The sequence below is a fragment of the Nomascus leucogenys genome, unplaced genomic scaffold, assembly GCF_006542625.1.
Source record: "Nomascus leucogenys isolate Asia unplaced genomic scaffold, Asia_NLE_v1 Super-Scaffold_285, whole genome shotgun sequence".
Classification (NCBI taxonomy): domain Eukaryota; kingdom Metazoa; phylum Chordata; class Mammalia; order Primates; family Hylobatidae; genus Nomascus; species Nomascus leucogenys.
Window position 1 is genome coordinate 3,311,846 of NW_022095770.1, and position 26,744 is coordinate 3,338,589.

General features: G+C 51.9%; 1 protein-coding gene across 1 annotated transcript; it reads right to left on the reverse strand.

The window, feature by feature from the left end:
• Nucleotides 1-13,343: 13,343 nt before the first annotated feature.
• Nucleotides 13,344-16,587, reverse strand: LRRC3C (leucine rich repeat containing 3C). Its single transcript, XM_003278256.3, has 2 exons — nt 16,518-16,587; nt 13,344-14,145 (listed from the first exon to the last, which is right to left on the reverse strand). Exons 1-2 carry the CDS (start codon nt 16,541-16,543, stop codon nt 13,344-13,346), a joined length of 828 nt encoding a protein of 275 aa, XP_003278304.2. The 5' UTR covers nt 16,544-16,587.
• Nucleotides 16,588-26,744: the final 10,157 nt, after the last annotated feature.

A 26,744-nucleotide genomic window follows, 5' to 3' on the forward strand; every position in this document is an offset into this window, starting at 1 on the left:
GCCCCTGCTGATGCATGGGAGCACGTGTTGGAGCTTCTCTGTATTTTTTTTTTTTTTTCTTTTTCTTTTTTTTTGAGATTGAGCTTCGCTCTTGTTGTTCAGGCTGGAGTGCCAATCTTGGCTCACTGCAAACTCCGCCTCTCGGGTTCAAGCGATTCTCCTGCCTCAGCCCCCAGAGTAGCTGGGATTGCAGATGCGCGACACCACACCCGAATAATTGTTGCATTTTCAGCAGAGATGGGGTTTCACCATGTTGGCCAGGCTGGTCTTGAACTCCTGACCTCAGGTGATCCACCCACCTCGGCCTTCCAAAGTGCTGGGATTATAGGCACGAGCCACCACGCCCGGCCGCTACTCTGTATTTTCACCAGCTCCCCTAGGCTTGTCCTCAAGCCCCACCCTGTCTTCCCTAGCCATGGGCGGGCAGGGCTGGGGATCCCTGATGAATAAAATATCTGGAGAGCCAAGTGTTGTTGGCCAGCACCCAAAAGTTGGAGAGGCTGGCTTACAGGACACAGAGCAGTGTCGAGGCATTTGGCTCCCAGGTGTAAGGAGGATCTGTCTCGTTGGTCTCCTTGTATGTCAAGGCCACAGAGTCCCATCAGGGCCTGACCACTTTCAGCTCCTCACTTCAGAACCCCCTGAGCAGCTCAAAGTAAAGACAGAAGGGCTCCACCTCTCCCTGAAAGAAATTCTAGTCCAGGATGGTTTCCATCTGCACAGTGGAGAAAAAACATCACAGGATGCTTTGCATTTAGGGAGCCACAAACTTCAGAAGTGGTCTGCAGTAAAATTGTATTATCTATCTATCTATCTATCTATCTATCTATCTATCTAATCTGTCATCTATCATCTATCATCTATCTATCTGTCTATTTTTGAGACAGAGTCTTCCTCTATCGCCCAGGCTGGAGTGCAGTGGCACGATCTCGGCTCACTGCAGCCTCTGCCTCCCAGGTTCAAGCAAGTCTCTTGACTCAGCCCCCCCGAGTAGCTGTATGTACAGGAACATACCACCATGCCCAGCTAATTTTTGTATTTTTAGTAGAGATGGGGTTTCACCAGGTTGGCCAGATGGGTCTCGAACTCCTGACCTCAGGTGATCTGTCTGCCTTGGCCTCCCAAAGTGCTGGGATTACACGTGTGAGCCACCATGCCTGGCCTGCAGTAAAATTTTAAATTTTAATTTTCAGTAAAAATTTAAATTTCAGCCCCTGTCCCTGTTCTGCAGTGAGCAGATATCTGCAAACCTACCTCCAAAGGCCAAGGGAATTGAAAGGCCAAAGAAAGAGGCTGACAGGTCAGGGGTGGTGGCTCATGCCTGTAATTCCAGCACTTTGGGAGGCTGAGGCAGGCGGATTATCTGAGGTCAGGAGTTTAACACCAGCCTGGCCAACATAGTGAAATCCTGTCTCTACTAAAAATACAAAAATTAGCTGGGCATGGTGGCAGACGCCTGTAATCCCAGCTATTCAGGAGGCTGAGGCAGGAGAATCGCCTGAACCCAGGAGGCGGAGTTGCAGTGAGCCGAGATCACACCATTGTACTCCAGCCTGGGGGACAACAGCGGGACTTCGTCTCAGAAAAAGAAAGAAAGAAAGAGGCTGACAAATCCAGCTTCTTAGAAAGAAACATTTAATAGGGACTTATGAACAAAAGTGGTTCCCCACACCTGCTGTCCAGAAAATATCTTTTCTATGACAAGCTTTTAGAGTAAAACAGGTGCAGCCAGTCGTGGCTCAGACTGTCTTGCAAAAGTCACGACCACTGGGGAGGTTAGATACACATCTGTATGAGGGAGTATCTGTGTTACAGGCATTGTTACTTTATGAGGGATTGGTATGGTTTGGCTGTGTCCCCCACCCAAAATCTCATCTTGAATTATAATCACCATAATCTCCATGTGTCGGGGGTGGGACCGGGTGGAGGTAATTGGGTGATGGGGGTGGTTACCCCCATGCTGTTTTCATGATCATGAGTGAGTCTCATGAGATCTGATGGTTTCATGAGATCTGATGGTCTGGCATTTCCCCTGCTTGCACTCACTCTGTCCTGCTGCTCTGTGAAGGTGTCTGCTTCTCTTTTCCCTTCTGCCGTAATCGTAAGTTTCCTGAAGCCTCCCCAGCAATGTGGAACTGTGAGTCAATTAAATGTCTTCCGCTTATAAATTACCCAGTCTCAGGTATTTCTTCATAGCAGTGTGAGAATGGACTAATACAAGGGTTATCTATGCTACAGGCATTGTTTAAAGACTTTGCTGCTGGAATCAGGAATCCAATACCAGTCACCATGGCAGTTTTGCTTCAAGATGGCATCACTTTGCCATTCTTTTACTTTTTATTTTTTATTATTTCTTATATTAAATAGAGATGGGGTCTGGCTATGTTGCCCAAGCTGGTGTGGAACTCTTGGCCTCAAGCAATCCTCCTGCCTCGGCCTCCCAAAGTTCTGGGATTATAGGTGTGAGCCACCGCACCCAGCCTCTCTTTCTATTCAACAAGCTATTTTATTACAGTCCCCATCCTTGATCCCCCCTCTGCCTGTTAATGCTAGAGTGAAGCAGAGATGGGCAAGGATTAAGAATCCGGAGACCTAAGTTCTGTAGAGAGTTCTGCTAAGAGCCTGCTGTGTGGCCCTAAAGTCTTGTGTGCTCTCTGGGCCTCAGAGTGCCCATCCACAAGTGTGGGGGTGGAGCTGGATGAGCTCAAACTCAATTTTCTCCTCGTTGTCATCCCCCAGGCCCCTCTCCAGCTCCATCTATTGGGAAAGGATCCCCTTCTCCCTGGACATGGCCAGCAGCTGCTGTTGCACCTCACTCAACTCTGCAGAGGGTAAAGGAGAGGAGAGGGCATGAGGGACAGGGCATGCTCTCCCTCCTTCTGTGGGCAGGGCATTGTAAAGTGGCTCTGTGGGCCAGACGTGGTGGTTCACACCTGTAATCCCAGCACTTTGGGAAGCTGAGGGGAGCAGATCACTTGAGGTCAGGAGTTTGAGACCAACCTGGCCGTGATGGGGAAATCCCGTCTCTACTAAAAATACACAAATTAGCTGGGTGTGGTGGTACATACCTGTAATCCCAGCTACTTGGGAGGCTGTGGCAGGAGAATTGCTTGAACCTGGGAGGCAGAGGTTGCAGTGAGCTGAGATCCCACCACTGTACTCCAGCCTGGGCAACAGAGAGAGACTCCGTCTTAAAAAAAAAAAAAATGTGGGCCGGGCGCGGTGGCTCACGCTTGTAATCCCAGCACTTTGGGAGGCTGAGGCGGGCAGATCACGAGGTCAGGAGATCGAGACCACGGTGAAACTCCGTCTCTACTAAAAACACAAAAAATTAGCCGGGCGTGGTGGCGGGCGCCTGTAGTCCCAGCTATTCAGAGAGGCTGAGCCAGGAGAATGGCGTGAACCCGGGAGGCGGAGCTTGCAGTGAGCCGAGATCGCGCCACTGCACTCCAGCCTGGGCGACAGAGCGAGACTCCGTCTCAAAAAAAAAAAAAAAAAAAAAATGTGGCTCTGGGAACTGGGGTTAGCTCCCATGTGTGTCCGTGGAGGGGAAGTGGGCTGCAGATTCATTTTTTCCCCTCCAGGAGAGGATGAGAGGAAATTCCTGGAATGGTATGTTCCCTTTTCTTTTGGGAAAAATGAGCTGGGGTAGGGATGGTAGATGAGCTTGCCTCTCTTGCCTTTTCCTTGGAGGAGGGGACAATAGGGTCTGCACCCTGCCCACTCTGCTTGTAGCTTGGTATCAGGGCTGGCTTCATGGGCATGCAACCTGTGCAGTTGCACACGGCCCCATGCTTGGTTTAATGCTCTGCTGCTACTGTCTTGAATATATATATATTTTTTGAGTTTTGCTCTTGTTGCCCAGGCTGGAGTGCAATGGCGAGGTCTCGGCTCACTGCAAACTCCGCCTCCCGTGTTCGAGCGATTCTCCTGCCTCAGCCTTCCAAGTAGCTGGGATTACAGGCTTGTGCCACAACGCCTGGCTAATTTTGTATCTTTAGTACAAACGGGGTTTCACCATGTTGGTCAGGCTGGTCTCGAACCCCTGACCTCAGGTGATCCGCCCCCACCTTGGCCTCCCAAAGTGCTGGGATTACAGGCGTGAGCCACCACGTCTGGCCGAATATAATTCTTAATAACTTTTGTAGCAAGGAGTCCTGCATTTTCATTTTGCACTGGGACCCTTAACTTTTGTGGTAGGTCTTGCTTGGTACCATTGGGCCTAACCTAGGAGGCCTGGTACATCAGGGATGGCCCTCACCCTCATTCCTGACCCTCACCACACAGAGCCCCCAGCAGGTACAGAATGTTCCTCCAACATGGAGCTGAGGTTGCTGGAAGTCTCCTGCAGTCCCGCAGCCATTCAAAGACCCCGTTCCTACCCCCAGTTCTCCCTCTCAGAACTGGCTCCTGTAGATCCAGAACTCGATCAACCTGGCAGAGAGATGGGAAGTGATGATCCCCCTGAAATTTGCGAGACAGGGAGCTTCCTGAAGGGAGGGGGACGCAGTTCTTCACGCTCAGAATGGCCATTCCATCAGGGCCAGGGCCCAGTCTCTCTTTCGGCCGGTAGAAGCCTACTCAGGTGGGTTGAGATCTCCCAGGAGGAGGCCGATCACGCTCCATCCAGCCCATCTCTGGCCCTACCAGCTTGTATCCCCGCCCTCAGCCATCTTAAGCCTAGCCTATCATCCCCCACCATCCACCTTCCTACTCTCTAGCCCGGCTTGGGCTTCCGGCGCAAGTCTGGTCCTCAGCACTTGAGCCCTGTCCCCGATCCCACCCCTCCCCTGGGCAATCCTCTCTGCCGCCTGCTACCTTAAGCCCCGCCTCTCGTCCCTTGTAGTCCGGCCGTCCATCTAGCCCCGCCCTCCGGACGCCATCACCATCTCTGCCCCGCAGCCCGCAATTCCGCCCACCCCGCCCCAGCCCCGCCTCTACCCCAGCTCCGCCTCCGCCCAGCCCCGCCCTCACCGCACCAGCCCAGCTTCCGCACCAGCCCCGCCCTTACTGCCCAAACTCCGTCTCGGCCCCAGCCCCACCCACACCGCCCCAGCCCCGCCTCCGCACCAGCCCCGCCCTCACCACCCCAGCCCCGCTTTCACTCCGCCAGCCTCGCCTCTGCCCCAGCCCCGCCCTCACCGCCCCAACCCCGCCTCCGCACCAGTCCCGCCCTCACTGCTTAAGCCTACCACACCAGCCACGCCTCCCCCAGCCACGCCCACACCGCCCCAGCCCCTCCTCCATCCCAGCCGGTCATTCTCTCCGCAGGCGATCTGCCGCCCGGGTCAGGCCCTTTCGCACCGCAGCTGGTCCTTCACCTCCACCTGCCGCGCCCGAAACCCGCTGTGCTCCTGTGGGGCCATCTTGGGCCCGGACTGAACTGTGGGTTCAGGACAGTGGTGACTGGGACCCTACCCCTCTCCACCCTCTTCGACCTCACTTTACTTAGCGAGTCCCTCACTCCCAGGCACAGAGGTTTCTTTCTGGGATATGGCGCCCTGCTCCCCCGTGCAGACTCTCCTCACCAGGAAAAGATGGTCAGAGCAGGGTCTTGCGGCGAAGGGGCGTTGGGGGCTCAACGCCTTACAACGTTTTCCGATGGGCATTGAGGATCCTGTTAAGGGGAAAGGGACACACCGTGTCACCATGGATGACTGTCAGATGGAGAGCGAAATCACGAGGACGGAAAGCCCGAACGGAAGAGGTGTCCTGCGCCACGGTGCCGCCCTGGATGGGCCTAGCCTCAGCCTACCTGGAACAGCGCGGTGGAGGCTTGCGGGGAGGATGCACCGAAAAGGCCCAAGAAACCCGTGGCTGCCATCACAGTCAGCACTACGTCCCGCGAATGTCCAGGGGACCCCTCTGCATCCCACCCACCATCACCCCAAAGTCTTTCCCTTGCGGAGGGGCTCTGGGCTTCAGCTCCTGACTTGACAGGTTTCTTTCCTTTGCTTAGGAAAGGGGCCTCTGTGTCCCTCTTACCTTCTAAGGCTTTGTCCACCCTTGGGGTGGGGATGGGGAGAAGAGCCCTCTGCTTCTCTGACCTTCTGAGGGCATTTTCAGCTTCTTGTTCTTGGGTGGGGGATGTCTGTGAAGGTCAGAAATGGCCAGGCGTGGTGGCTCACGCCTGTAATCCCAACACTTTGGGAGGCTGCGGCAGGTGGATCCCATGAGAACAGGAGTTTGAGACCAGCCTGGCCAACATGGTGAAACTGTCTCTCCCTATCTCTCCCTTATTTCATTCCCCTGGAAGGGGTGTATGTGTGTGTCCCAGAGGGACAGGGCCCTTTGGATTCTCTCCCATCTCTACTAAAAACACAAAATTAGCTAGGTGTGGTGGTGTGTGCCTGTAGTCCCAGCTACTCAGGAGGCTGAGGCAGGAGAATTGCTTGAACCCAGGAGGCGGAGATTGCAGTGAGCCGAGATCGCACCGTTGCACTCCAGTCTGGGCGACAAGGGTGAGACTCTGTCTCAAAAAAAAGAAGAAATGGGGCACTGGGCACTGGCTGTCTCTGACTTCTCTGTCCCTTCCCACCCCCACCCGCCCCTGCACCCACTATATATAGTGTTGCCTCCAGGAGTGGACAGGTAGGTGCAGGCATTAGGGAGCCACACAGCAGGGGATGTGGAATAGGGATTGGGAGGGACCCTGGAGGGGGTGGAGTCGCCAGCTGGTTTGGGGGGCAGAGCCCAAAAAGAAATGGAAGACTCCAAACTTCCAGACTTCAGCTCAGCTCTGAGGGCTTGGCTCTGGGTAGGAACCGTCCCTTAGGGAGCCGCCTCCCCTCCCTTCCCCTCCCCTCCCCTCCCCTACCCTCCCCTCCCCTCCCTCACACTGTACTCTGTGACTCCAGCTCTTTTCCCCAGTGACTCACTGCTTGGGGAGAAAGGCCATGATGATGCTCCCGTGTGGAAACAGACAGCCCTGGGAAAGACAGCTGTCCACAGGGCAGGGAGGGGAGGAGAGGAGATGGGAGAGAATGAAAGAAGGGAACCCTGGCAGATGGTGGGAGAACCCTGGCTGCGGTGGAGCTGCCTGGGGAAAGAGCCGGATGGGAATCTCAAAACCTGGGCTTTGCTCACGGATTGACCTTGGGTCAGTCCCTGGACTTTTCCAAAGTCCAGTTTCCTAAACTCTACGAAATGGTGATTGCAATAGCAATTTTGCCTTCCTCATGGGATTCTTGTGAGATGATAGATGAAAAAGTCCTTAGAAAAGATAAAAGTGTGAAAGGAAATGGCATAGAATGCAGAGGAGAGTAGGGGCTGCGTGGGGGAAGGAGATGGGCAAGTGTGCATGGAAGGGGTGGGGCAGAGAAGGCATCTCAGAGATTCCCAACCTTGAGCCCCACAGCAGTGAGATTGGGGATGGAGCTGCCCCTCTGGCCTTACCCCCCTTCTTCAGCATCTCCATGGTCTTGGTCCCAACGTATAGATTCTCCCCATCCTCCGGAAGCTTCTGGAGGAAGGACTGCTCTGCCTACTTCAGCTTTGTGGAAGGGGTGGGGCTAGACTCAGAGGCTGTCAGAGGCTGCGAGTGGGTAGACCCTCTGCCCATTTCAGCTGCACCCTGGGCTCATGGTTGTCTCTCCCTATCTCTCCCTTATTTCATTCCCCTGGAAGGGGAGTATGTGTATGTCCCAGAGGGACAGGGCCTGTGGATTCTAGTCCTGGTTCTTTCCTACCCTCCCTATGTGACCTTGGATAACTCGCTGCCCCTCTTTGGGCCCTTTTGTAAAATAGAGATCCCTGCCAACTTGAACAGTCCGTGCGGTTCTGGGTGGGTCCTGCTCCTCTGTGCCAGCCCCTAGCATCTGGCCTGGAATCCTCAACCTGCCTCCTCACCCCACCCTGCAAGCTCACCTCTTCCTCAGGTTTTCCAGATCATTCACGATGATGGCTGAGGTTTTGGATGTCCAGGGAGTTTTGACATTTGCCTTCGACAGTGACAGAGGCATTCACCAGGACCCCTGTGACTGCAGTCTTGGTGATCTTGAGTCTTTTCTTAGCTCTACAGGACAGATGTGCCCTGTGCTCGTTCCCACACACCCTCTGCTGGAAACGTTCCCTGATAAATTGCCTTGGCCCCAAAAGTGAATGAGAATTGAGGGCTGACCTTAGGCATTAGTATTCGTGTGGGGGCTTAAGTTTTGTTTGGTGTTCTGAAAGAGGAAGATGGCAGTTGTCATAAGTTTAGAAACATATATATATATATTTTTTTGTTTTTTGAAACAGATTCTCACTCTGTCACTCAGGCTGGAGTGCAACGGCATGATCTCAGCTCACTGCAACCTCTGCCTCCCGAGTTTAAGTGATTCTTCTGCCTCAGCCTCCTGAGTAGCTGGGATTACAGGCGCCCGCCACCATGCCCAGCTAATTTTTGTATTTTTAGTAGAGACGGGGTTTTGCCAGGTTGGCCAGGCGGGTCTTGAACTCCCGACCTCAGGTGATCCACCTGCCTCAGCCTCCCAAAGTGCTGGGATTACAGGCGGGAGCCACCGCGCCCGGCCGAAATATATATTATGATTGGGGAAGATCAACTGCATTACAGGGGCCCGAGGCAGGCACTTGTGTGTGTGCACACATGCATGTGTGGTGGTAGTGGGACATAAAAGCTATGATCGCACCACTGCACTCCAGCCTGGGAGAAAGAGTGAGACCCTGTCTCTAAATTTAAATAAATAAATAAATAAATAAATAAAAAGACTGGGCTTTTAGGCTGGTTTGTTTTGCATGGCCCCAGGGGCAGATCTTCCACCGGTGGGAAGAAGGAACAAGGAAGTAGTTGAGGTCGAAGTAGCATTTTCCAGTAGTCATTCTGCTTTATTTACTTCAGTCGTGGTAAGATGGAAATTCTTTCTCAAGTGCATCACCAGCTCCCTGCTTCTGAGAATGGACACTCCAAGATTTGAACTTTTCTGCAGGTAACCCAAAGTCAATGTACGGATCTCATGCATTTTGCCAATGCCCATAGGCCCCTGTGAGGCAGGGGGAGTCAGTTTTCCACACAGGGCCATTTAAGAGACACTAAAATGCCCTATGACAATGCCTTTTGAGTTCTTAGACTTTTAATCATGTCCCTCCCCGCCGTTAGGGTGTACTTTCTCACTGCTGTTATTCTGACCCTCTGTAATATAATTTTTGCTACTTCAAAAATACTGTTTCTAACTTGTTATAAGCAGGAAGCCACAGTTCTGAAATTATTAGAACTCTTGTAAACTAAGAATAAATGAGTTCTGAGCGAGGGTTCCTGTGAGCAAAGTACATGACCCTTTGTCCGTGTTTGATTGGAATGCTCCTTATGGGTTCACATGGCCCCTGTGCACAGCCCTGTCTTCCTGGACGGTTATCACTGATACACTAGCCTGTCAGGTCCCCAGGGTCAGGCATAACTTCCTGATCTTTGTAGCTGCAGCGCCTGCCATGCATAGGAACTCAACAGATGGTGTTTGTTTGTTTGTTTTGAGACAGAGTCTCATTCTGTCACCCAGGCTGGAGTGTAGTGGTGTGGTCTTGGCTCACTGCAACCTCTGCCTCCTGGGTTCAAGCGATCCTCCTGCCTCAGCCTCTTGAGTAGCTAGGATTACAGGCCCGCACCACCACACCCGGCTAATTTTTGTATTTTTAGTAGAGACGAGGTTTCACCATCTTGGCCAGGCTGGTCTCGAACTCCTGAGCTCAGGGCCCACCTTGGTTTCCCAAAGTGCTGGGATTACAGACTCGAGCCACCGCGCCCGACCAACAGATGCTTGTTGAATGAAGGGGTGGGCTTGTGGTGGCATCCATTTGGCAGCTTGGGGGCCTCGTTCTACTTTCCCTTTGCCTTCCTGGTTTGGGGTGACTGTTCCTTGGAGGTAAGAGAGGTTGATAATGGCAGATTCTCAGAGAGCTAAGGCGAAACCATTTCTAGCAGTTTGAACTTCCTTTAGTCCAATAGGGAAGGCAGTCTCTCCCTTTGGAATAAGCTCCCCGGGTTGCCTCTGGCTTTGATGCCCCTCACTCTGTAGGAGACCTCAGTCTTGGGGTTGTGCTCTCAAAGCCTCTGTTTGTGAGCCCAATTCAGGAAGGGGTGGAGCTTCACTCCCCCTCAGCTGGGGGCTCCATCAGGGTACCCTTGGCTTTCTCTGCCACTCCAGGCCTCAGCTCTGTAGGGCAGGAAGAAGCTGGTGGCGGAAGGGCTGTGTGGGCCTGTCATCGCCCAAGGGGTTCATGTTGCGTGCTGCCTAGACAGAGCCGATTTATCAAGACAGGGGAATTGCAATAGAGAAAGAGTAATTCATGCAGAGCCGGCTGTGTGGGAGACCAGAGCTTTATTATTACTCAAATTAGTCTCTCTGAGCACGTTGGGGGCAGAATTTTTAAGGATAACTTGGTGGGTTGCGGGGAAGCCAGTGAACCAGGTGTGCTGATTGGTCACAGATGAAATCGCAGGGAGTCAAAGCGTCTTCCTGTGCTCGGTCAGTTCCTGGGTGGGGACCACAAGATCAGAGGAGCCAGTTTATTGATCTGAGTGGGGCCAGCTGATCCATCAAGTGCAGGGTCTGCAAAATACCTCAAGCACTGATTTTAGGAGCAGTTTAGGGAGCCTCCAGCGGCATGACTCCTAAACCATAATTTCTAATCTTGTGGCTGATGTTAGTTCTACAAAGGCAATCTAGTCCCCAGGCAAGAAGGAGGTCTGCTTTGGGAAAGGGCTGTTACTGTCTTTGTTTAAACTATAAGTTTTTCCCAAAGTTAGTTCAGCCTATGCCTAGGAATGAGCGGGGACAGCTTGGAGGTTAAAAGCAAGATGGAGTCAGTTAAGTTAAATCTCTTTCACTGTCTCAGTCATCATTTTGCAAAGGCAGTTTTAGGCCTCTCCCTCTCCTCCCGTCACAGCCCACTGGCTCCCTGATGCTGTACGTGGTGACAGGCTGGGACCTGGGCCCAGGCAGCGGGAATTCTTGCCTCAGGCCTGGGCTAGCAGTAGGCTGGGCTGTCTTGGTTCCTGAGCCAGGTTCTGGCATTTCCTGGTGGGAGAGTTTGGGACTGACATAGTGTGTCTCCCAGAAGAGCGTGCCTTTTCGCTCCCTCTGTCACAGGCAGAAGGGCAGAAGTGGGCAACATCGCTGAGGCTGTCCAGCTGCCTCACGAGGCTTCCGTGGTTTCTCAGAACCCAGGGTCCTGTGATCCCTGGTCCATGGCGAGGTGAGGATGGGAGTGAAGCCAGTTACGTCACCCCGTCCTGCCTGCCCGATGGAGAAGCACAAACCCGGGGTCAGGATGCTGAGGGAGCAGCCCGGGATTCTGGGGCAGTCGTTCCGTGCAGGAGCCGCTCTGAGTGTGTCGGCATAGCCCTGACCAGTCCAGCAGATGGAATCTGGCGGCAGGGGCTGGGAAGCAGAAGGGGAGATGGGAACCTGGCCTCCAGCCCAGCAGGAGCACCCCCAACCAAAGGGGTAGCAGAGGGGCTGAAGACAAGCTCAGCACCCGTTCTCTTCACCAACAGGCCACAGGTGCCCAGGAAAATGAGCAATAAGAGATCAGAGCATTGATAAAAGTGACTTTATTGAGTTGTCCAGGGATGTTCTGGGGTCTCCTCACTACCCCCAGCTCTCCAGTCACCCGTCCCCAGCTCAGTCATAGAGGAGACCACCTTCCCCCGACAAGAAGGAGCTCAGGAAACTAATCAGTGTATAAAGGAGAGGATGGAAAGAGATAGGGAGTCTCTGGATAGGGACCTTGAGTCGGAGGAGGGGATCCTCAGTAGAGGGCACAGGAAGAAGAGGAGCCTGGGGACAAGAGAAGCAAGAAGCCAGGGGAGGCTCTCAGTAGAGGCAGAGGGAGAAGAGAGGAGGAGCCTACAGTGTCCTTTTAAATCTGGCCACAGCCTGGCTTTTGACCTCGCCTCCAGCTTGGTCCCACCCACCATCCCCTTGCCCCTCTTTGCACCCTCTCTTCCAGCCCCGGGTTGAGTCTTGCTGCTGCCCAGACATTCTGAGTTGCACATCTTCCTTTCCTTGTCCACACCTTTCATCTAGGGGCCCTCTCTCCTCTCTCTTTTCTGTCCAAAGCTCTCCCTATTCTTTTTTTTTTTTAAGAGAAGGTCTCGATCTGTGCCCCAGGCTGGAGTGCAGTGGCGTGATCTCGGCTCACTGCAACCTTCACCTCCTGGGATCAAGTGATTCTCCTGCCTCAGCCTCATGAGTAGCTGGGATTACAGGTGCCTACCACCATGCCCTGCTGATTTTTTGTATTTTTAGTAGAGATGGGTTCCCTGGAGGTAAGAGAGGTTGATGATGGCAGATTCTTAGAGAGCTAAGGCGAAACCATTTCTAGCAGTTTGAACTTCCTTTAGTCCAATGGGGGAGGCAGTTCCTCTCTTTAGAATAAGCTCCCCGGGTTGCCTCTGGCTTTGATGTCCCTCACTCTGTAGGAGACCTCAGTCTTAGGGTTGCCCTCTCGAAGCCTCTGTTTGTGAGCCCAATTCAGGAAGGGGTGGGGCTTCACTCCCCCTCAGCTGGGGGCTCCCTCAGGGTACCCTTGGCTTTCTCTGCCTCTCCAGGCCTCAGCTCTAGGGCAGGAAGAAGCTGGTGGCGGAAGGGCTGTGTGGGCCTGTAATCGCCCAAGGGGTTCATGTTGCGTACTGCCTTGGGTCATCCACCCACCTGAATCAGTTCAGGCCAGGTGCGGTGGCTCACGCCTGTAATCCTAGCACTTTGGGAGGCCAACACGGGCAGATCACGAGGTCAAGAGATCAAGACCATCCTGGCCAACATGATGAAACCCCAACTCTACTAAAAAATACAAAAATTAGCTGGGCTTGGTGGCACGCACCTGTAGTCCCAGCTACTTGGGAGGCTGAGGCAGGAGAATCGCTTGAACCTGGGAGGCAGAGGTTGCAGTGAGCCGAGATCCTGCCACTGCACTCCAGTCTGGTGACACAGTGAGACTCCATGTCAGAAAAAAAGAATCAGTTCAAACATCCTACAGCGAAGCCTTTAAAATCGCCCTGGGCCAGGTGCAGGCTCCCTCCTCAACCTGCCCCCAACAGCCCCTCCTCCCTTGCTCCCACCCCACCTGCTGTCATTCTCTGTTCTGGGTTTTCTGAGTCTAGCACAATCCAGGCACAGAGTAGGCACCAAAAAACTCCAGGCACCAAAGATGGTGTTGGTTAAGACGACACAGAGAGAGAGAGAGAGAGAGAGAGCCAGCACAGGTATTTAGGGGGAATAAAGGAGGAAGGGGTGGGATGGGCTTGGGGGCAGGGGTGAAGCTGCACAGGAGGCAGAGGGGTCAGAGGAAAGGAGAGGGCATAGGGGCAGGAGTGTGGGGTGTGGCTGGAGGAGGATCCTGGATCATCAGACCACTGTGCTGAGGACGGAGGAGTCCTCGGAACGCACGGGCAGCACTGTGGCCCGCTTGAGGGAGCGCCGGGTCTCATCTCGGTTCTGCCACACATAATGCACCAGATAAGCCACCACAAGTGTCAGCCAGCCCCCCATGGTGACCAGCAGGGCCACATCGGTGCTCCTCCGGGCCCCACCCCACCCCGACCCACACAGTTCTTCCTCCCCTGCCAGCAGCAGGAACTCCTGCCCCACGAGATCCGGTCGGGCTCCTGAGCCACACACGATGCCTGTCCCAGTGCCCGGCACCAGCCTCACCTGCCGGAGCACTTCCTGGAGGGCGCAGTCACAGTGCCATGGGTTTGCGGATAGGTTCACTTGGATCTGTAGTCCCACGAAGGCCTCCACGGGCACTGAGGCCAGCTGGTTGGCAGAGAGGTCGAGGTGGCGCAATGTGCCCTCCAGGCCCTGGAAAGCTGCCCCTGAGAGGTGGGCAAGGGCATTATGGGACAGATCCAACTCCTCCAGGACAGGCAGGTGCTGGAAGGCACCAGCAGGCACCGATGCCAGCTGGTTGGCATCCAGGTAGAGCTTGCGGGTGTCATTGGGGATGCCGGAGGGCACAGCACTCAGGCCTGCCTGGCTGCAGCGGAACGTCTGTTCACCTGCTTCCTTTGCCACATAACAGCCCCGGGGAGGCACCCGGGGGCTGGGCATAGTACCCCCTGTGCCTATCACCAGCAGGAGGGACAGGAGGTGACCTGCTGTTGGGAGCATGGCCATAAATTGGCATAGTCCTGGAGTGGAGTAGGATCTGGGGAAGAAAAGGCCACATAAAGGAAGAGTGAGTCAAGAGAATCACATGCCCCACTGTCAGCTTTCTCCTCCTGAGGTCCCTCTGGGGGATCTTTTTGGGCTGGGGCCTCTACTCTGGGGGCTTCTCTCAAGCCTGGGTGACTTTTTCACTCCTTATTGGGGTCTCTCTTGATTTAAGGCTCCTCAATAGGGTCTTTTGGGTAAAGGGTCTCTTGCACTTGAAACTCTTTTAGGGTCTGTTGATTCTAGAAGGTTAATCTATGAGGCCTTGTTGGTCATTCTGGGTCTGGGGGTTTCTAAGTTTCTGCCTCTGTCCCTGTGTTGATTTCTCTACTGGAATAAAGTCTTCTTCCCCTACCTACCTGGGTGGCTGCCAAGTGGGCTAGGTAGGCACCAGAGGGTCTGGTTGGCACTCGCATGATGGAGACAAGGGGGACAGATGAGTGATAGGGTGTCAGGGCGTCCAGCCAGGCCAGGTGACTAGGTAAAATGGACCTCTGGCCCCCCTTTCTATGCCCATCTACCCCTTTTCCGGGAGCATCCACCCCTCTGCCTGCCCCAGCTCTGTTCTCTCTGCCCTGCACTTCCTCCCTCCTCCTCCTCGTCCTCCTCCATTCCTCTCACCCCTGTTGGTGGCAGAGCCTTCTCCAGGGCAGGTGCCCTCTCCCTGGACGTAGGCTCCCTGCTGCTGGGCTCTGGAGACCCGCTTCCTCTTCCAGAAGCCCTGTTTGCTTGTAGCTGCTGGAAGTTGGGGGCTGGGACCCAAGAGTGTTGGGTTTCCTGGCATGTGACTCCGGGCCCAGGTGTCGGATACCTGAGCCATGGTGTGGCCAGGCAATGACAAGAGAGGGCAGATCCTGGACCCTTATGAACTCTGTCGTGGGGAGACCAGGACCCAATTCCATTCCCTGCACCAGGCTCCCCTCACAAGGCCTTGATGCTGCCAGCTTCCATCGCTCCCCAAGGCTGAAACTCTGCTTCCCAGAACCCCTCTTCCTTACCCAGAGCCTAGCTGGGCAGAAGGATCCCTGCTTGGCAGGCCTGGCAGGCAGAACTGGGTGGGCCCCATCTCACATCCACTGTCTCCAGCAATCTGTATTCCCCCAACTCCATTCCTCCCCCTACTCCTTTCTGCCCTTCTTTCACGCCGTGGCACCTTCTTCCACGCTCAGTGGCCCCTTCTTCCACGGTGAGCAAACTTCCCCTAGCCTTTCCTTGGAGAACATGTCTGTCTGGGGTTCTTCATCTCCTGGCTCCTCACAGTGCCCAGCCCTCTTGCCTGCCAGGGATGCTGTGGTTCAACTTTAGTTTGTTCTCTGCGTGGTGGATTGATTGCCTCTCTAGGAGTTGAAAGGAGTTCCTTAAGGCACCTGAAGCCTGATGTGGTCGTCCCTGAGTTTCCCTGCTGATTTTATGATCTGGATGAGAACTGACTCAGGTTCTCTCAGTTTGCTGGAGCCCTGGACTCTCAGGTTGGCACTTTGAACTCTCCCTCAGGCCTGGGCACCAAAGAGGGCTTGGATGACTTGTTCCCCCAGGGCGTCCCTACCCTAGGCATCATTTGCAGGCCACACCACTCCGTGATACCACCCTCTCCTAATGTTCACTGGGTAGTGGGAAGGAAGGATTTCAAGGCAGAAGATGAGATTAATGTGTGACCTGGGCATGTCACCTGACACTGCTGCAGGGTTGGGAGGACCCACCAGGGTGGAGTGGATGTGAAGGTACTTTGTGAAGTGCTGTGCAAAGGCTAGTTGTTAGGATTACTGACTTTCAGAACACATCATGGTCTTCCTCCATGATTTCATTACCCATGCCAGGCTTTTCCCACCCACCTTCTCTCGTATGCTGTGCAGGGGCAGGGGTGACAAGGGGTCATAGCTGTGATCCATGTGGATGACCCGTCTCATTCCTTAGCCCACGGTGGCTTATCCCCTGCAACTCCCTTGACCCTCAAGTCCAACCACATGGTGCCTCCTGTGGCACCATCCTACCCACACTATCTCCAGTTTGGTGCTGGGTTTCAGAGCCTCAATGATTGATAGAGCTCAAAGGAAGGGACCAGCCAGTTGAACCCTTCTTAGTTTGCAGACCAGTAAACTGAGGCCCAGAATGTGACCCGAGGTACACAATGAGTCAGTGGCCAAAGACCAGAGCCCAGTTTTCTGACTCCTTGTCCAACCACTTTCCATTGCCTTCTAGCAGCTCTTACCTCTGTGCCACGCTTACCAATACCCTACATCCTTGCATGTTGAGCCTGATGGTACCTACGGTATTGTATTGTATGGAACCTGGAAGCCCTCCTGCCAGGTCAGAGAGGTGGAAGAGTACGGGAGAGTGGGGTGTCACAAAGCCGGAGGATATACTTACACGAAGGAAGATGAGGTCATATGCATTGGAGACCTTTCTGAGAAGGATTTTTCTTGCTGGATTTTGCAAGACTATGGGTGACCAGGACTGCACACGGAATTGTAGAGCTGAGTGCAAAATAAAAATGGGGTGTGTGTGGGGGGGGTCCCTTGTTTCAAAAACCTGTTAAGAATTTCTTCTTCTTCTTTTTTTTTTTTTTAAGATAGAGTCTCACTCTGTGGCCCAGGCTGGAGTACAGTGCTGTAACCTCAGCTCACTGCAACCTCTGCCTCCCAGGTTAAAACGACTCTCCTGCCTCAGTCTCCAGAGTAGCTGAGACTACAGGTCCCTGCTGACCACACCCGGCTAATTTTTGTATTTTTAGTAGAGACAGGGTTTCACCATATTGGCCAGGCTGGTCTCGAACTCCCAACCTCAAGTGATCCACCCACCTCGGCCTCCCAAAGTGCTGGGATTACAAATGTGAGCCACCACACCCAGGCAAAAACTTAAGAATTTCAAGGCCTTGCCAGGTATGGTAGCTCACGCCTGTAATCCTAGCTCTTTGGAAGGCCGAGGTGGGTGGATCACTTGAGGCCAGGAGTTCGAGACCAGCCTGGCCAATATGGCAAAACACCATCTCTACTAAAATTACAAAAAATTAACTGGGCTGAGGTGGCGCACACCTATAATCCCAGCTCTTTGGGAGGCTGAGGCACGAGAATCACTTGAACCCAGGAGGCAGAGGTTTCATTGAGTCAAGGTTGTGCCACTTCACTCCAGCCTAGGTGACACATCAAGACCCTGTCTCAAAAAAAAAGAATTTCAAGGCTGGGTGCAGTGGCTCATGCCTATAATCTCAGCACTTTTGGAGGCCGAGGACCAAGGAGCCTCATGAGTTTGAGACTGGCCTGTGCAACATAGTGAAACCTCGTCTCTACAAAAAAAAAAAAAAAAAAAAAAAAAAAAAACAAAAAAAATTATCCAAACGCACTTTCTACAAAAAGAAAAAATAAATTAGCAGACCATGGTGGTGCATATTTTAGTCCTAGCTACTCGGGAGGCTGAGGTAGGAGGATGGCTTGAGCCTTGGAAGTGGAGGCTGCAATGAGCTGTGATTGCACCACTGCACTCTAACCTGGGTGACAGAGTGCAACTCTGTCTCTAAAAAATAAAAATAAAAAAGAATTTCAAGATGACGACAGCAGCAGAGTGTAAAACCAAGTGCAGATCTCTTCTGAGCACAGGGCATGAGGTCTTGTGGGACCTCGTCGGCTGCATGCCTGTGAGGCTGGCCCTGTAGGTTACCTTTGAACAAGCAGTTTCAGAAGCATGATGGGGACCAGACCAGATGGTAGGATACCAGATGATATCATCTCTGAGGATGTACTCACCACGGACTTACTCCTGTGATGTCAACAGGGGAATTTTGCAGACTCACGTTTGTCTAAGGAATCAGATAACTTTCTACACTTAGGCAGGAGAAGCAACAAGCAAACCTTTTCTCTGAGGGCCGGACACTCTGCTGCTGGCTACTTGGTGTCCATTTTGGGACTGTAGCTGAATGTGGGACAGAAAGCTGAGCAATCCTCCCTTTCCCCCTGTGCCTCTCTCACACTGGGCAGGGGCTTTAACTGAGGCACAAGAGTTGAGCCTGGCTGTTGATGGAGGGTTATTTCCTTCTAAGACTAGGGCAGCTTCCAGGAAAAGAGTGGAACTAGGGTGTCCAGCACAGCAGCTGTGGGAGAAGCAGGAGCCCAGTTGGAGCTGCAGATGTGGTTAATTAAGGGAGTCTGAGTACAAACTCAGTGAAGGAGGGAGATCTGAGGGGAGGGAGGAACCACACTTAGGACAGTGCACACTGCCCACTAGGGACTGCAGAGTTGGAGCAGAAATTCTCTGCCATCCATTTATTTATTCATTCAGTGATGATTTCCTGTGAGCCTTGTGTGCTAGTTGAAGGGGACATAGACAGGGTTCTTAAGGTGCTGGGTCTATGGCAGGGTTCTCAAAACACCCTGCACATTCAAATCACTTGGGGAGCTTTTACAAATTAGTTATGCTGGGGCTTCATCTGGACCAATTACATTAACATCTCTGTGCATGGGGTCTAGGCACTGGTTTCTTTCAAAAGCTCCCCAGATATGTCTAACGAGCAGCCTGAGTTGAGAATTGTTGGTCTGGAGGGAGACACAGACATGTCTCCACAATGCTTTGATGTGATGCGTACATTAATTGATGTTTGTACAAGGAGCTGTGAAGCACAGAGAGAGAATAAGTATTAATAACATGGCAGAACCATCCCTTCCCTCCTACCAGATAACACACATGGCTTTGGGAGTGGCAATGCACTCAGTCCTTGATGATTCAACCTGATTGATCTTCTCAGCCCATCAGAAATCCTGTTGTCTACTTCTCCAATCTCCTTTGCAGCTGAGGGTGGCCCAATTTTGGTCAATGACGTCTAAGCAGAAGTCTGCAGAATAGGTTTGTGGGACAGTCTTTGATTTGCTGGTAAGAGAGGATAGGGCTGGGCTCTGCTCTTCTCCCTACTTTTTTTTTTTTTTTTTTTTTTGAGATGGTGTCTCTGTCTCCCAGGCTGGAGTGCAATAGCGTGATCTCGGTTCACGACAAACTTCACTTCCTGGATTCAAGCGATTCTCCTGCCTCAGCCTCCTGAGTAGCTGGGATTACAGGCCTGCATCACCACACCCAGGTAATTTTTGTATTTTTAGTAGAGATGAGGTTTCGCCATGTTGGCCAGGCTGGTCTTGAACTCCTGACCTCAGGTGATCCACCTTCCTTGGCCTCCCAAAGTGCTGGGATTACAGGTGTGAGCCACTGCACCAGCCTTTTTTTTTTTTTTGAGAGAGGGTCTTACTGTGTTGCCCAGGCTGGAGTGCAAACACAGCTCACTGCAGCCTTGACCCCCTACCAAACTCAAGCAGTCCTCCTGCCTCAGCCTCCTATGTAGCTGGGACCACAGACATGTGCCACCACAGCCAGCCAATTTTTTTTTTTTTTGTAGAGATGAGGGTCTCACTTTGTTGCCCAGGCTGGTCTCAAACTCCTAGGGCTCCTGCCTCGGCGCCCCCCAAAAGTGCTGGGGATTACAGGCGTGAGCCACCATGCCTGGACCCTACTTTGGACATGAAAGGGTCAACTCAGGCCATCTCGTGGCCATGAGACAACAAAGCATAAAGGGAAGGTTGACTATTACTGAGATGTTGGCCTGGAAATCACTGAGCTACTCAACCAACACCAGCAGCAGCCACCTCTAGACTCAATACATGAGAAAGAGAACCCCCTAATTTCAGTGCTTCTCAACTTGGCTGCACACTGGTATATAGGCAGTTTTGAAAACTCCTGATGCCTGGGTACACCCATCGGGCATGTGTCTGGTGATGGAGATTTTTTTTTCTTGTTGAGACAGAGTCTCACTCTGTCGCCCAGGCTGGAGTGCAGTGGCACCATCTCAGCTCACAGTAGCCTCTGCCTCCTGGGTTCAAGAGATTCTCCTGCCTCAGCCTCCCAAGTAGCTGGGATTACAGGCACACGCCACTGTGCCCAGCTAATTTTTGTATTTTTAGTACAGACGGGTTTTCTCCATGTTGGCCAGGCCAGTCTCGAACTCCTGATCTCAGGTGATCCACCTGCCTCAGCCTCCCAAAGTGCTGGGATCACAGGTGTGAGCCACCATGCCTGGCCAGGTGATGGGAATTTTCAAAAGTTCCTCAGGTGATTCTAATGGCAACCCAGGGTAAGAATCATTATTTGGGTCGTCTGTTGATTTCCGCTGAGAGCATCCTTAACTGGTACACTAGCTTTTCCAGGGTATAATCAAGGAAGGCTTCACCAAGGAATGACATGTTAACTGGCCTTTCAAGGCTGGGTTAATCAGGTGGAGAAGCAGAGTGTGCAAGAGCAAGGGAGCATGAAATGGCTTGGCTTCCAGATCACTGCGTGGATGGAGGGGGTGGTGGCAAAGGCCGGGGGTAAAGAAGTAAAAAGGGAGCAGATCCTTGTGGCTTGTATGCCATGCATGCATTGGGACTTGATTCCATGGCTTATGGATTAAAAAGGTTTTTAGTTTTTATTATTTTACTTATTTATTTTTTTGAGATGGAGTTTCACTCTTGTTGCGCAGGCTGGAGTGCAATGGCATGATCTCAGCTCACTGAAACCTCTGCCTCCCAGGTTCAAGCGATTCTCCTGCCTCAGCTGTCAGAGTAGCTGGGATTACAGGCACCCACCACCACGCCCGGCTAATTTTTGTATTTTCAGTAGGACGGGGTTTCACCATGTTGACCAGGCTGGGCTTGAACTTCTGACCTCAGGTGACCTGCCTGCCTTGGCCTCCCAAAGTGCTGGGATTACAGGCTTGAGCCACTGCGCCCGGCCTATTTATTTTTTTTAGACAGAGTCTCACTCCGTCACCCAGGCTGGAGTGCAGTGGCTTGATCGCAGCTCACTGCAATCTCTGCCTCCTGGGTTCAAGCGATTCTCCTACCTCAGCCTCCCGAGTAGCTGGGATTACAGGTGTGCACCACCATGCCTGGCCAATTTTTTTTTTATTAAAGGCCTCTGCTATTATTTTTTTTTAATAGAGACGAGGTTTTACCGTGTTGGCCAGGCTAGTCTTGAACTCCTGACCGCAAGTGATCCTCCGACCTCGGCCTCCCAAAGTGCTGGGATTACAGGTGTGAGCCACTGCGCCCAGTCAAATTTTTATTTTTATTTTTTTTGAGACAGGGTCCCACTCTGTCTCCCAGCCTGGAGTGCAGTGGTGGCATCACAGCTCACTGTAACCTCAACCTCCCCAGGCTCAGGAAATCCTTCCACCTCAGCCTCCCAAGGGATTAGAACCAGAGGTGCATGCCACCATGCCTAGATAATTTTTTTTTTTTTTTTTGTATTTTTGTGTAGAGATGAGGTTTGGTCATATTGAGCAGGCTGGTTTCAAACTCCTGGGTTCAAGTGATCCACCCACCTCGGCTTCCCAAAGTGTTGGGATTACAAGTATGAGCCACGGCATCTGGTCGGATTGAAAAGTTTTAAAATTAGATTTGATATTTGGATCACTCTGTTGGTTGTGTCGGGGATGTATCGGTGGCAGGAAAACCAGTCATGGCAAAGGTCTAGGTGTGAGATGATAAAGACCTGAGGGACACATGGCATGGGACTGCAAAAGCCATCACTGGGGAGTCCCACGCTCTGTCTTGGCCTGTGAAGTGCCTGGGAAAATTCTCGGGCTAGGCCCAAGACCAGCAGATGTTTATGCCACGGGGCACATCCTTTCTGTTTTCTGGACCCTCACAGTCTCTGAGATCCCTTCTAGCCTGATGCTCCACGTGTCTAGAATGGCAGGCAGGGAAGAGACTGAGGCATGGCAGGGCCCTGGCTCCCAAGTTCAGGGCTCAGGAAAGTGAGCCTCTTAGCCTCCCACCCTCGGCAGTCTGAGTCACAGCTCCTCCCTCCAAGGGTGGTAACTCTATATTCCCAACATGTGACCACAGGGGAAAGAAGTTCAGCAGGCCTCCATCCCCTTCCCTCCCTGATGTTGGAGACCTCCAGGTCCAGCCTGGATGGGGGGATAACTGAAAGGAAAAAGATAGACAGACAGGTAGGTAGGTAGGTAGGTAGGTAGGTAGATAGATAGATAGAGAAGATAGATAAGGAAAGGCTACATTCTTTATCTATCAGGTCAGCCAGGGACCCATCTAATGCCAGGTTACTGGGCAGTTTCGGGGAGAGGACAATAAAGGCCTCTGCTATTGTTGTTCCCTGTGGAACAGAGCAAGGGGTGTATACATACACTTCATGCTGCCATGCTTGGAGGTACTCTCTCATTTACTTAACACATATCTGAGCATGTACTGTGTATCAGGCCCTCTTAGGCATTGGGGATTCAGAATTGTTGTTTTTTTCTTTTGTTTGAGATAGGTCTTGTTCTGTCATCCAGGCTGGACCACAGTGGCATGATCACAGCTCACTTGCAGCCTCAGCCTCCTGGGTTCAAGCCGTCTTCCCACCTCACCCTCCCACGTAGCTGGGACTACAGGCGCACACCACCACACCCAGCTAACTTTTGTATTTTTGCGTAGAGCCACCGCGCCTGGCTGAGAACTAAATGTCCCCCAACCAATGAGGGAAGACTGGTGTGTGCACAAATGTAGCCATCTGATCACCTAAGGGTGGGCTTGGGCTGAGGAATCTGCCAGGGTCACAGGAGCCTGGAGGATGAAGCAGTGGACTCTGCTTGGACACTGGGGAAGGCTGCACCGAGAAGGTGACAGGTGAGGTAGGCCCTGAGGGGTGTATAGGAGTCCACCAGATGGAAAAGGGTACGAGGCGGAGGCAAGAACAAGGGAGAGCTGTGTGGCTGTGGTCTGGGACGTGCAGTTCTGTCAGAGGCGTGTGAACCAGAGCAACTGCGTCTTAAATAGAAGCTGGGTAAAATGAGGCTGAAGCCTACGGTTAAGGCATTCTAAGTCACAGGATGAGATAGGAGGTCAGCATAAAATACAGGTCATAAAGACCTTGCTGATAAACCAGGTTGCAATAAAGGAGTTGGCCAAAACCCATCAAAACCAAAATGGCAATGAGAGTGACCTCTGGTGGTCCTCACTGCTACACTTTCAGCAGCGCCATGACAGTTTACGAATGCCATGGCAACGTCAGGAAGTTACCTTAAGTGGTCTAAAAAGGGGAGCATGAATAACCCACCTCTTGTTTAGCACATCATCAAGAAATAAACATAGAAATGGGCAACCAGCAGCCCTCGGGGCTGCTCTGTCTATTGAGTAGCCATTATTTTATTCCTTTACTTTCTTAATAAACTTGCTTTTACTTTGCACTGTGGACTCAGCCTGAATTCTTTCTTGCGTGAGATCCAAGAACCCTCTCTTGGGGTCTGGATCGGGACCCCTTTCTGGTAACAGTTCCATTACATAGTTCAGTTAACATTTATTGAGAATTCACTCTGTTCAGGAAATGCAAATGTGAGACAGGGAGCAAGTCTAGTAGCCCAGGCGGAGGTGGTTCTGTAACAGACAAATAAAGCCCTTTGCCCAGTGCCTGGGACATAGCAAACAATAATGTTTGCTGTGATTGTTACTGAAGGAGGAGCTGGCCTTAGGCAGAAGAAGGTGATCTGGGAACAGTGGCCACCCAGATTTCTAGACAGGTGAGGCTAGGAGTAGGAATTCAGTTGGTAGGGAGCTAGGGGGTCTTGTCTTGAACCTACTGTTTTTATATCCATTGTCCTTTTGATCTGAAATATTTTCAGTTTTCTAACTGCTTTTGTTCATGAGAGAGTGTCAATTGTCCATATCAAAGAATATGCAGGTTGAAGGGTTCCTAAGTTACCTCCCTGCACTTGGTTCCCCAGGGAGGTTCTTGTTCCCAGGCACTGGCTGGGGGATGGGGGCCCAGTGGCCCTGACCGGTTCAGCCCTTTCTCTCCACAGCCCAAAATAGCCAACTACAGGACTGGGCGAGGGAGGCAGAACAGAGTCCAGCTGGCGATGCTATCAGTCCCGCACCCACTCCTGGCTTCTGACTGGCTCAGTAGTTCTCAGGAGGGTCATTCGCTGTTCCTTTGTCTGTTTAACATCTGCCTTCCCCTCCCCCTCCTTCTTCCCACCACGTGCCTGGGGTATCCCCCACCCAAACAAAAATAAAAACACAACTGTCAATGTACCTCCAAGCATGGCAGCAGTTCTTTCCTTTCTTGCACTTGCTCTGGACATGACCTCACCACCCTCCCTTCAGGAAGAAGGTGGGGGAGGAGGGGAGGAGTAGGAGTGCAGAGGTGGCATTCTTTCCCCCAGGGGAAGGGGATCTGTTTCTTTTTTCTTTTTCTTTTTTTTTTTTTTTTTTGTTTTTGAGACAGAGTCTCGCTCTGTTGCCCAGGCTGGAGTGCAGCGGCACGATCTCGGCTCACTCCAAGTTCCACCTCTCAGGTTCACGCCATTCTCCTGCCTCAGCTTCCCGAGTAGCTGGGACTACAAGGCGCCCGCCACCACGCCTGGCTAATTTTTTTTGTATTTTTAGTAGAGACGGGGTTTCACCGTGTTAGCCAAGATGGTCTCCATCTCCTGACCTCGTGGTCTGCCCGCCTCGGCCTCCCAAAGTGCTGGGATTACAGGCGTGAGCCACCGCACCCAGCCGGAGGCTCTGTTTCTTGACATCCTTTCTCGCAGCTTCTGAACATGGCCAGCAGCATCCCAGGAACATGTTCCTTGTTTACCATCCTATCTCAGCCCACAAGACAGTGTATCTCTCACAAGCAGAGGCCCCATCACCACTCCTAGATCACCAGATGAAAGCACACTGAGGCTGGGGAATGTGTCTACCTTAGCAGCCTAAGGAACTCCCAGAGGGCAGGAAGAGCCTGTGACAGACTCATTTTGTTTTGAAACAATTTTCATAAAAAATTTAAAAGTAATATCACATTACGTAAAGTTTGAAACTAGAGAATGAAAAAGATCACCCCAAATCCCTTCATCCTGATTCAAGGTTTTGTTGTTGTTGTTTTTCTTTCTTTCTTTCTTCCTTTTTTGAGACAGAGTTCTGCTCTTGTTGCCCAGGCTGGAGTGCAATGGTGCCATCTCTGCTCACTGCAGCCTCCGCCTCCCACGTTCAAGCAATTCTCCCACCTCAGTCTTCCTAGTAACTGAGATTACAGGGGTGCACCACCATGCCTGGCTAATTTTTGCATTTTTAGTAGAGACGGGGTTTCACCATGTTGGCCAGGCTGGTCTCGAACTCCTGACCTCAGATGATCCACCTGCCTCAGCCTCCCAAAGTGCTGGGATTACAGGCGTTAGCCACCGCGCCCAGCTGTTGTTGTTTTAAGAGACAGGGCTTGCTTTATCGCCCAGGCTGGAGTGAAACATGAGATCATAACTCACTGCAGCCTCGAACTCCTTGGGCTCAAGCGATCCTCCCGCCTTAGCCTCCTGAATAGCTGGGACTACAGGAACACGCCACCATGCCCGGCTAATTTATTTTTATTTTTTATAGAGATGGTGGTTGAGGTGGGGGGGGGGTTCTCATTACATTGCCAGGCTGATCTTGAACTCCTGGCCTCAAGCAATCCTCCCGCCTCAGCTTCTCAAAATGCTGGGATTACAGGCTTGAGCCACAGTGCCCGGCCCAAGGTCTGTTTTTATTTTGTTGAATTTCCATAACCCAGTAAAGTAGATGCTCAACTATCATTCAAACGTGGAATTAATTAATAAAAGGCAACACATCCTGAGCACTTAATTATGTGCCAGGAATTGTTTCAAGTGTTTCATTTCACATTTACTGACCCATTCAATATCCACAACATGAGGTGGGTATTATCATGATCATCGCCATCTTCATTTACTTTATTTTTTCTGAACACCAGTGTCACTTGCCAATTCTTTTAGCAACGAGGTAACTGAAGCACAGAGAGGTTCAGTAACTTGCTTAAGGTTACACAGCTGGTAACTAGAGGAGCTGTGAGTTGAACCCTGGCAGTCTGGCGCCAGAAGATGTTACCAGTGCTGCTCTGTTTTGGCTTATCTTAATCATTAATGTATATGCAGGTTTAGACTTTTTATTATGAACAGTTTTAAACATTAAAAAAGTAGAGAAAATAGCCCAGGCATGGTGGCTCATGCCTGTAATCCCAGCACTTTGGGAGGCCAAGGTGGGCAGATCACTTGTGGTCAGGAGTTCAAAACCAGCCTGGCCAACATGGTGAAAACTCGTCTCAACCAAAAATACAAAAATTACCTGGATGTGGTGGCGTGCACCTGTAATCCCAGCTACTCGAGAGGCTGAGGCAGGAAAATCTCTTGAACCAGGGAAGCGGAGGTTGCAGTGAGCTGAGACTGCACCACTTGTTCCAGCCTGGGCGACAGAGTGAGACTCTGTCTCAAAAAAAAAAAAAAAGTATAGAAAATAATATAAGGAACTTCATGTCCTCATCACACAGCTTCCATAATTATCACCTCACGGCCCATCTTATTATTTCCCTATGGTTCCCAGTCCAGATTATTTTGAAGCAAATGCAATCACTGTATCATTTCATCCGCAGATATTTTAGTATGTATGTCTGAAAGGAGGACTTTTTTTTTTTTTTTGAGACGAAGTCTCACTCTGTCGCCCAGGGTGGAGTGCAGTGGTATGATCTTGGCTCACTGTAACCTCTGCCTCCCAGGTTCAAGCAATTCTCCTGCCTCAGCCTCCCGAGTAGCTGGGATTACAGGCATGC